At 41.6% G+C, this 11478-nt stretch overlaps 1 protein-coding gene across 1 annotated transcript; it reads right to left on the bottom strand.

Annotated features, from left to right (window-relative positions):
- Window positions 1-2533: 2533 nt before the first annotated feature.
- Window positions 2534-4387, bottom strand: ptger4c (prostaglandin E receptor 4 (subtype EP4) c; the record flags this gene model as incomplete). Its single annotated transcript, XM_083889517.1, has 2 exons — window positions 3518-4387; window positions 2534-3133 (listed from the first exon to the last, which is right to left on the bottom strand). Exons 1-2 carry the CDS (start codon window positions 4367-4369, stop codon window positions 2534-2536), a joined length of 1452 nt encoding a protein of 483 aa, XP_083745643.1. The 5' UTR covers window positions 4370-4387.
- Between the last annotated feature and the right edge of the window lie 7091 nt (window positions 4388-11478).

Below are 11478 nucleotides of genomic sequence, written 5' to 3'. Positions count from 1 at the left end.
CAGGAGAGACTCTGTGCGTGAACGTGACCCTTTGACTTCATGTGGGCGAGACAAAGCTCGAGAGGTGAAGAGAAAAGTTAAGGGACTGACACTGTGTTTGTTTTCTGGTTGAAGACGAATGGCTAACACTTTATAATAAGTACACACTATTAGCATTAGTTACGCATAAATACATATTGAATTCATCATTTATAACGCATGAATACTCATTAGTATGTAGTTTATAAACACAGTTTTAAATGTTTTACTCATCCCCTCAGCTGAGGAACAAATGTCCAAGTAGCTGCTGTATTCAAGCAGCCAATCAGCATCCACCTCCAACAAACCAGCTCTTTGATCGACTTACAAGGGACTACTCTCTCACCTCTCTGTGTGTGTGTGTGTGTGTGTGCAGCAGTCGCTCAGTACATGCCAACACTTCAGCACATGAGGAAAACATGTATAACTGTGTTTATAAACTACATACTAATGAGTATTCATGTGTTCTAAATGATTAATTCAATATCTATTCATGCTTAACTAATGCTAATAAGAGTGTACTTATTATATAGTGTTACTGACTCTTACAGCATAAGTTCAGTCTCGCTCTTTCCAAACACAGACAGGGACGTTACCGTTTTCTATGTTCAGGTGAACTCAGCCAAATGGATGCCATGCATCTTCATGTATTACTGTATAGAGTAAAAATATATTTATTTCTGGTAAATTATTTATTTATTATAGCTTCGTAGAGCTGTTTTTATGGACTCTTTATTGTGGATAAATATCTATTTATTGCCAAGATGCAGATTTCATGTCGAACAGTTATTTCTTACTCTCATACACACAGACGGATTTTCACGTTTAAAGGCACCATGATTCTGGGCTGCAAAAGCTGACTTTCAGTTAAAGAGAATGGAGACGGTTATTACTTGAGTGGTTTCATAAATTTAAAAACAAACAAACAAAAAAAGAAGATCTAAAAGTGCAGGGTTTTCTCTTACATTTCATCGAGGACACTTTTTCTAAACACCAGAAACAAATGAGTGAAATGATATATGCTATACTCCAGTTTTGTGGGTAGATCTGAGTTGTAACATCAACTTTTCACATCCAGAATGTATGTAACATCAAACAAGTAAATACACTTATACTACAGGACCTCAATGTTTCTCATTTTACGTTTTTAAGTCATTGAATTCAGTATGTCACTCTATTATATTATTATATTAATATTATTATTGTTACATGAAGTTTTCTTTATTTTTGTATGGCATTATCCTCTAAGGGAATAAAGTTGTTGATGTTGTTGTTGTTTTAAAATATGGAACTTGTTATCACTGCTATTTGGTGAGGTTTTCCTCTCAAAGTGACCTCTACAATGATGTGTGTGGTGAACCAGCAGCACCTCCTCTACCTTCATCCTGTCCAGTTTACTCCACATGGCATTTTTTTTGTTGTGTTGTAGCGCCACCTGTTGGTACAAAATAAAACGTCAACTCAGCTCCTCTGGTGTCCAGTTTGAAGTGAAGGAAGTGAAGCTCTCCCACCATCACCACCTGTCTCTGGGAATATTTGCTCTAAAAACAGACAAAGGTCATCACGTGTCCTGACTCACTGTCACTTTATTCCTCTCACCGACATAACAACCACAGGTCATACAGCAACAACATACACAATGGATTTTTTATTTTCTAAAAAAAAGTATATGTCGACTTTGGCTTTTAAATAATATGTAAATATACAATATAAAACAAGATTTAACTGGTAAAAATAGCAGCATGTGAAATAAAACTGTGTAACAACACACTGACAATTGGATACATGTGTTTTCTAAATGACATGTGAATTCTTAATATAATCTCTTAATTAAGTGTCACATATTTTACCCATAGGGTTTTATTATACATTTCCATTTTTGGAAATAGGCATCCAATGTTGTCAATGTTGCTCTCTGCAGATGGGAAACAAAATATCCATCAAGCAAAGTGACTCATCATCAACATTTCCAGTGATACTGAACAACTTCTGAAGTTTATAGCAAACATTGAACATATAAGTTGAGTCATACATGAGGGATTTAATTCCATTCTTGTCGATATGGAAAGGATTCCAGTGTGTCATACTGCACGATCATAGGATGCTGAATGTAAAATGTGCAGTTTTATTGCTTGTACTTTTTTTTACTGTAGCTCACTTTCTTCACATCCTGTGATTTGAGAATTTGTGCATGAAAACATGATTTTTATGACTGAAATCAAAGTATATGTAGAAAACTAAATGTTAAGACTAAACCTAAAAACTACATGATACATCTGAATTTGAAAGTTAAATCTAAATGATAAATACTAAATGTAACCCAAACTGTAATGATACATCTAAATCTTGTTATCACAAGAAATCAAATCACATCAGATGAAATCATAGGGAGATTAGTTAAAGTGAGCAAAACAGACAAAATAGTAGCAATAAAACTGTAACTATATTTTACCTTTTGGCCCAGCATATACTTGATATAATTACATGTCATTTGTCTCTGCAGTGAAGGTATCCATCAAAGGTATTTCACTGACTGACAGGAGCTCGACGTGCTGATGGTGCAGGTCACAATGTCCACTCTCCTGACGCCGCGCGCAGGGCGCGTTTGTGTCGGACTGCGGTCTGGAGAAGACTTGACCGTCAGCTGGTCTTTGGTTTCAGCCGCTACTTCTTCATCGCACCCGAGGATGGCGGTCGACTCGACGCTGAACGGGTGGAAGTTGACGCGGGCGGTGTCGTACTCCCACGCCTGTCTCATCGTGAAGTCTGTAAACGACTGGTTCTTGGTCTGCATCTGGTGCTCCGCGTCGTTCCGGTAGCTGGCCGTGCGTAATGACGCGTAACTGGTGTCGTTGCTGTTCAGAGACGGAGGAGAGTGTTGACCTTCCACCCAGCCGGTGTTGTCCCTCTGACCGTCCCTCGCGCGCACCACTGTCCTCTTCAGCCTCTCGCAGCCTTTCAGCAGCAGATTCTTCCGACACAGAATGTAAACCCAAGGGTCTAAGATGGGGTTGAACGAAGCGAAACGGATCGCCAACAAGTCGCTCCTGTAATCTGGCTTCCCCCCAGCAGAGATATAAGCAGGGTCATAGAGCTGGTTGACGAAGATTCGCACCTGTAGGGTAGAAAAACAGGGTGAATTAGGTGAAATTGAGGATGTGTCCTTGTTGTGATTGATTTGGAACACCTTTCGTGAATGATGTGCCTCATCAGCTGATGATGAGTCAATGAAATTATTGTTTGAGTCTATAATTTGGCCACGCTTGTGTCTAAAGCCTGGAAATTAAAATGCAAAGTTATTTGTTTGACATGGTAAATGGTGTCTAGCCTTAACCTTCAAGTTGAAAGACTAGGGCTTTAGTGTTCTACTATTACTATAGGTTCTGTATAAATTGGTGGTCTGTTGGTGTCCATTTGGACTTGGCATATTGTCAATGCATGACACAATGATAAAAACATTAATTTAATCTGAGCTGAAGTAGAAATGCTTGTTCCTCACCACTAAAGGAATGGAGCAAACTAGGAAAACGATGGTCATGAAGATCAGCAGCCAGAACATCTGGATCTCCGCCGCTGACGTGACCGACGGCAGCCGCGGGAAGAGGCGTCGTGAACCTCCATTTTCACACAACTCCGCCCTCACGATCCCTGTCCTCTGGTTCATCCCCACCAGTGACCTGCACACGGCCAGGTTACAAAGGACGGTGACTGCGATCAGCACGAGCATCACGCCGCCGTACAGGAAGGAGTAGCAGGCTCCCAGTGGATCCATCGCCCTCCAGTCTAGAAAGCACCAAGTTCCGGGAAAGTGTCTGACGTGCTGCCCGAAGCCAAAACTGGGCATAATGCAAAGTACAATGTTGGCGAGGTAAGTTATCAGGAGCGCAAAGCGCGCCATCGTCCGATCTATGTGCTGGGAGTAGAAATACGCATGGTTTATGGCCAGATATCGCTCCACAGCCATGGCGCACAGGATTGACATACCAGCTGACCCGAAGAAAAGCATGGAGAAGGAGAAGAAGTGGCACAGCAGCGCTCCTCCTGGCCAACGGTTGGCTACGTAGGTGGCGATCACCACGGGGCTGGTGAAGCATGTGCCCAACAGGTCTGTGATGGCCATCCCACACACCAAAGTGTAGAAGGTGGTTTCCTTTTGCTCCTTTTTGGAGATGCACAGCACAGCTATGGCAATGAGGTTCCCCAACACTCCCACGGCGAACATCGTGGCTGAAGTGACCAGAGACTTGGACTCGAGCCGGAGCGCACTGTGGTTGCGGCTGAGAGAGAGAGGAGTCAGCGGCTCAGATACATTCGTGTCCAGTTCTCCAAACGCAAGAGTGTCGTTGTTCATTATCTCGAGCAAATACGCACGACGGTGAAGAAGTTCGTGAGGTTTAGAAAAAACAGAAATTCTACTCGAAATAATTCATCATTAACAGTTTACTCCTAAAACAAAGTGTCTGAGAGCAGAAAGTACACACAAGTGGATCTTAAGCGCCGTGTTTTCCTCTCGATGCGCGCCCACATGAAGGCGTGTGCTTGCTTGTGTTTTCACTGCTTGGTGCTGCGGGGTTTTAAACTGTGTGCTGATGTCAGGTGGGTGACGTGCGGGCTGTGAGCGCTGCGATCGAGGTTTCCCAGGATCAAATGCGTTCTATCAATAATCCACACTTCCCACTGCTCGCCTCTGGGGCAAAATACCAGCACCCATTGATCATTAAAGCCGGGAGCCAAATACAAACATCTGCTATCATTTCGCACAATAAACGTGTTGATTGTCTCCTCTGTGTGTAAACCCTGTGCTGAGTTTACACGGACTTTCACCCTCAGCAAGATTAAAGGTAGAAAATGAATGGATGGATGAAGTTTGTTGAACATAAAAAACTAGATTCATAGACTCTGTCTAGTTTTTCTCAGTTTAATGACTTTGTCTGATTTTGTCTTATTTCACTTCACATTATTCTTCTTGCAAAGTCACTAAGAAGTACTTTCTGGCTCCATATCTGGTTAGAATGTACAGGAGATGGAGATGTGCACACCGTGTCATAAATCTCCAACTTCAGCACCAAGGACAACGCCGTCAACACAATCAGCACCACGAACAGAGACAGTGGACGCGCTGCTATTCCACGTTTACCCCCCTAATCGATAACTGATGCAGGTGCATAACAGCTCGGAGACAGATGCAGTGATCAAATCATTTACCAGGTGACTCGTGTGGAACCTGTGTGGCTTATCCTTGAAGACACATGGCTTTAAAGGTGTAAACTCTGCACCATGTTCACTCTCATGTGATGTCTGATTTAGGTGTGAATACATTTGCATAATGTGATGTAAAAAAAACAAAAAAACAATAGGAGCACACTTTTCCACACGTTACAATGAAAAAGGCTCCTCCATAAATAATGTTTATTGATCACATCAACCAAACAGCACATTGTGTCGCATGGGGACAAACTGTCAGAGTTACTGATTAAACATATTTAGAGCCCACATCTTTATCTACAGAATGGATTTGAACTCCGGATATTGTGTGTGTGTGTGTGTGTGTGTGTGTGTGTGTGTGTGTGTGTGTGTGTGTGTGTGTGTGTGTGTGTGTGTGTGTGTGTGTGTGTGTGTGTGTGTGTGTGTGTGTGTGTGTGTGTGTGTGTGTGTTTTCTTTTCTGTGTTAATGGGAATCGGTGTCAGTCCAGAATAGAGCCGTGATTTATGATCATCTCTTTTTGACTTGTAAGAGCAGGGAGCTGCACTGCAGCCTGTGAGATACATTATAAATGAACGAGTTAACATAAAGCCATGAACAAACACCTGACTATCACACACACACACACATATAATGAGTGTCACTTATGGCTGATGTGTTCAATGAGTTGCGAAATTAGTCTTAACTTTATCGTCACAATCTGAGCCGAGCTGTGTTTCAAACCTCCTCTTCTCGTAGTTTCGTGAGTCTCTTCTCATGCCATATCTTTTTTCATTTCCATTAATAAATCATTTTCCTTTTCACTCATATCATCACCTATTATAATTTCATGAATAATCAGTTGAGCTTATAGGCATGAAGGTGCACATGGTGGTGCTCAGACCATATAGTAATAAACCGACCAGCCTTTGAAGCTAATCAGGAAGTAAGAATATAGTGATTAGCCACCAGGGGGCGAAGTGTGTGGCAAAATGAGTCTACTTTCCAACAAATTTATAATGTCAGTAAACATTTCCTGAAGAGTTAATGGTCTTAATCTCTACTTCCAGGTCAGTTTTGTAAATTGTGTTCCCATTTAGAGAAAGTAGATGATTAGTTACGTTATAATAGTCTAGTCCAGTTGCCTCTGAAGTCCTGGTAGCAAAATATCAACATGACGGCGGTCAACATTCTCACCACGACTGTGCGGTTGCCATTTAGTGGCGCTCAAACACCTGCTCCTTTGCCCTTTGACCAGATTAATTTTATATTTAATATTTGTATGTTTTAAAAGTGTCATCATGCCCAAAGATTGCATTTGAATTGTCATTTGTTATACAGATTCGTTTCTAGAAAGTTTGCCTAATCATTTTTTCTTTCATTTCAGCCCCTGCCCCAGAATGTCTGCACACACCACTGCTTACAGGTTTCTATTTGAAATTCCTTATTCCTTTTATGCTCGCCAATCAACTGCTCTGACAGTTATGCGTCTCCTGACCTGCGACTGCGTCTGCAGAGCTGTAATAAGGTGATCACTGGACGCGCTACAGGTGTTCAAATAGCATCACATCGTCTGCCCTAATGGAGTGAGTCACTGAAGTGAATCACACATGGACAGGAGGCAGTTTTGCTGGGGGATGAGCTGAGTGTTGAGTGTGTAGGCCCGTTGAGTATAACAGAGAAGGTCCTTCAGGCTACAGTGGAAATAATACTACACTAAAGAATTACAAATGAAAATTCTGCTTTAGCATCTTGCTGAATAAATAATGCATTGAGAACAAATGTACTTCAGCAGACTCACCAAATATAATTATTTGATGATGATGATAACAACAAGCATTAACATTTAAACAGTGTTGTACTGTAATGGATGGTAAAGACAAAGCAAAGCTTTATTTTTATTTATTTTTATATTAAAGGGACACTGTGTAGTATTTATGGGTTTATATGACCCAAAATCCACATTTGTATACATATTATGTGCTCCTGCATTTTCTAGTCGCTGTATAATATTCTTTGTTTCATTTTCGTAGTGTTTCAAAAAGTCATGTAAAATAACATGGTCACGGGCCGCTACTGCATTGCCACGACGCCATGTTTCTACGGGAGCCTGTATAGACAAACGCGAGAGAACAAATCAAGCGTCTCTTTACTTGTAGCGGAAGTCCCGCCTCCTCTCTCTCCGCTTCGTCTGCTACGGCCGCGGTAGCTCACCCTCTCCCTCGCCTCACGAACATCATCTGCTGACACGGAGAAAGACGACGAGGACGACATTTGACCGGCTGAGGATACCGTATCGCTAAGGGAAGGGAGGGGGTGAGCAGAGGAGCAGTTCTTTCATTTAATTTAATTTCAGCCTCTCCTCTAGATGGCACTATAAACTACTTACTTCACCTTTAAGAGTCATGTGACAAACTGAACAAAACATAACAGAAAGCAGGAAAAATACACATCCAGTCAAACATGAAGCTCTTTCCTGTGTCAATGTAAGGTTTTTAACACACAATGGGAACAGGAAATACAAGTCTGTGTTCATCAGATGTATAGAAAACAACAGAAACACATGATTTTGACCTGCAGTGTTATGATGTTTAGTCCTAATGACATCGAGCTGATCACATGTTTGTAAAATGTCAAAGGTAATATAATGTGTGTGGCGTATACAGTAACATGTTACACATGGTCAGCAACACAGTTTCTCAGGGACACACACACACACACAGGAGACATCAGTCCCTAAGATAAGGACGTGAATCTACTTACACAGACAAAGACAGACAGCCTTAGCCTCTGACACTGTATATTTAGACAGACCTTTACCACACTGTGTATGATGAATTCATTCATTTACACTGAGTAGATTACGCTTCTGCTGCTGCTGCTGTGAATGTAGGACCACTGACCTTGTCAGGACCAGCAGTCCTCATGGAGACCAAAACATGCTCCTATTGAGGTGTGTGTGTGTGTGTGTGTGTGTGATGTGTAATCTGATGCCCTCATAAAAATACACACTCACACAAACACAGACAACTATTACCACAGAACTCGCTCTCTCTCTCTCTCTCTCTCTCTCTCTCTCTCTCTCTCTCTCTCTCTCTCTCTCTCTCTCTCTCTCTCTCTCTCTCTCTCTCTCTCTCTCTCTCTCGCTCTCTCTCCCAGAAGGCCGCCCACATACGAAGAAGATGTGGACTGGATTACGTCTGTGGGTGGCGTCTGTGTGTCATTGGTCTTCTCTCCCAATATACTTCACGATCCTTGAGGAATTCCCATTCATATCACAGGATTGTAATCTTCTCTTATAGCCTCGTGTCTCGTGTGTCGTTGAAAGGGGGATGTGCAGTCTGGAAAAATGTACAACATACATTTAATATTACAATCCAAAAATGAAAGAGAGAAAAAAAGAAAGAATAATCTGATAATCTGATAATCTGCACTCAAATCTAAAGACATCACAATGACCAATAAACACACCGGAAAGGGCAGGTGACACCAAATGCACCTGCTGAAGGCAATAAAAAAAGGTTTAATTCCGACTCTTTAATATGCACAAAACACCAGGAACGATTTTCTGTCTGGAGGGAAATCAGTATTTAGGTATTGATCAGCATGTAATTACGTCACATGGACGTTGTTATACTGGTCTGACTGCTAACAGGCAATTAAAACAATTCTTTTGCTTCAGGTTAATTAGATATTAAATGATCTGAATGCAAACGATCACAGCAGTGACCTTTATACGGCTAAATATGAAAAACGCCAATAAGCAAGATTGTCGTGTGTGTGTGTGTGTGTGTGTGTGTGTGTGTGTGTGTGTGTGTGTGTGTGTGTGTGTGTGTGTGTGTGTGTGTGTGTGTGTGTGTGTGTGTGTGTGTGTGTGTGTGTCGTTAGTCAGGAGACAATAGCCACATTCACAACTGCTGACATGTAATCTGAGCATCAATATGCTACTTGAAAAACAAGATTCTAATTTCTCTTCTCTTTATCCTTGACACGGGATGAGACAACTCTTCAGGACGCGTTGGGACGTTGTTGTTTTGTGTGACGAGTCTGCAGTAAAATAGGGCATTTTGGGCATTTGCAAAAACTTTGTTGCTAGGCAGTCAACACACAAAGAGCTCTTCACCCAAGATTAAGTGTTTGCCTTGAATCCACAAATGTGGAAACAACACAGAGAACTGCAGCTGCAGTCCTTTCTAAGACAGAGGCACAGAGAGGCTAATGTCTTATCAAAGCTGGTGCTGTGTGTTGTGTGTATGGCTAAATGTTATGAAGATAAATACAGATGTCGGTTCGTGTGCAGACTGGACAGGTTTCAGATTCATATCTCAATTTCTTTGGATTAACTTGAAGTTAAATTAAAGCTGCAGTGTGTTTGTTGTGTTGTTGTTGTTGTTATTGTTGTTTTTCTGCCTCTGTTTGTCTTTGTGAACGGAAATTATGCAACATTGTGTGTTTGCTGTGTCCATCTGAAAACAGGCCTTTTCAAGCAGTACTCTCAGATTTGGCTGAGGGAGCATTTGTGTGTATACACCAGCAGCGCCTGGCCAAGAAGCATTGATCTGGTAAAACTGCTAAATGAGCAGGTTTTGTTTGTTGTTGCTGTTTACATGTTTTTCAGAATTTTAAGTGGTAAGGTTGCTGTTGCATCCGTCTTTCTTTACATTAGACAAATCACTTCCTGTGTGCAGCGTAGGAATGTCACAGAGCACAAGAGATCTAAACACTGCTTTGCTGAGCATCATTTGTTATTATTATTATTGGTTTTATAGCAAACCATATATTTTCAGGAGAGTTAAGAGCCTTTTTCACACACACAAATATAGTGTATGTATAGTTTTGTTTACTTCTTGCAGTATCTTATCTTGGACATATACATGCATATAAACTGCAGCTTGACTAGCAAACCCTCACTGAACTCACTGAACTCACTGTGCAGTGATTCTAGTTTTCTCTCTCCTATCATTTCTTTCTTTAGTCACACACACACACACACAAACACCCCTGGTCCACAGAGGTTACAGCAATGCCAAGTTTCTTTTCTGGGCAAAGTGAATGAATGAATGCAGCAATGACTCAATGTCGGTGACGTCTCTATCGCCGCTGTAATTCAATGCTGATGCCTGATGGCGATGCTACTGTCTGTGTGTCGTCACTCTGCTCGATGCTGGCAGAGGCGTTGCGCATCTGTGACGGCATCGTCCAGCTCTATATGATTTTTCTTCTACTGCTGCCTCTTTACACACACACACACACACATTCAAACAAATGGCTGCTGAAGCTCATTAGGGGAGGCAGAAACTCATTTTCTCTCCTTATCCTCCCCTGCTTTATTTCGTTTATCCTCTCGTGCCTTTCTCTTTTGTCTATATTCATTGTTATTGTCTTGTTGATAGTTTTTTAGTTTAGTTTCATGGTCTTATCAATTCTCAGTTATGGGAAGCTGTTTGTTAATCTAAGACGTTAATTTGGGCCTCCAGTGTTTTTCAACAGATGTGATAAACACACAAACACACACAAATGCAGAGTTACTTGACAGCTCTTTTGTCGTGTACTTTTGAATTCCATCATCCCACACGTGTCCTTCTACATGTCAGTCGAGTGAATATTCATCCCACACATCGCTGTCTTTCACTTCTTCTCATATTTAGGGAGCCTGGAGCGTACAGTGCAGTGTTTAAGTTCGGCTTTGCAAGAGTTTACTGTCTCAAGGACAACTGTGAAGACAATAATACAGAACTGAACTGTGCTGCCTCACTGGCCACTGGTTGTTGCCATAGAAACTGAGGACGTAAAGAAAGGATGGACCAAGCCTCCAGTTGTGGAAGTCATAATACAGGTGTCCCTCAGGGTCATATATACAGTATACAGTTCAGATGCATAATTTAATTGAGGATTTGGTGCATGGCATCTTCACACTCCAGCATTTACCAGATCACTGTCTCTGCATGCAGTAAACATGCTAACAGCCCTTACCACTAATTTGAGCTCAGCGTGGAGCCGCCAGTGCTAATGGTCCTGTTGTCACATCATGCGTCAGGCGGCTGCAGGATATTAAACATTTTCATCATCTGCGCCACCACACAGACACACTGGAGACACAAGAACCAAAATCTCACTCGCTCACGAGCAACAGATGTGCACAGAGTGTGTGGAAACAGGTGCGAGCTTTAATACGTTGGTGCAGTTAGAAATCTAATTACTCCTCATTTCTGGTTTGGGAATGTGAGACAATTGTCAGTTTTTTTTTTTTTGTTTTTTTAATCTATTCTCCAGAGATT

This window comes from Microchirus variegatus (assembly GCF_963457635.1).
Source record: "Microchirus variegatus genome assembly, chromosome: 5".
In the NCBI taxonomy this organism is placed as follows: domain Eukaryota; kingdom Metazoa; phylum Chordata; class Actinopteri; order Pleuronectiformes; family Soleidae; genus Microchirus; species Microchirus variegatus.
The sequence above is the reverse complement of the archived record's forward strand: the minus strand, read 5'-3'. Positions and strand labels throughout refer to the sequence as shown.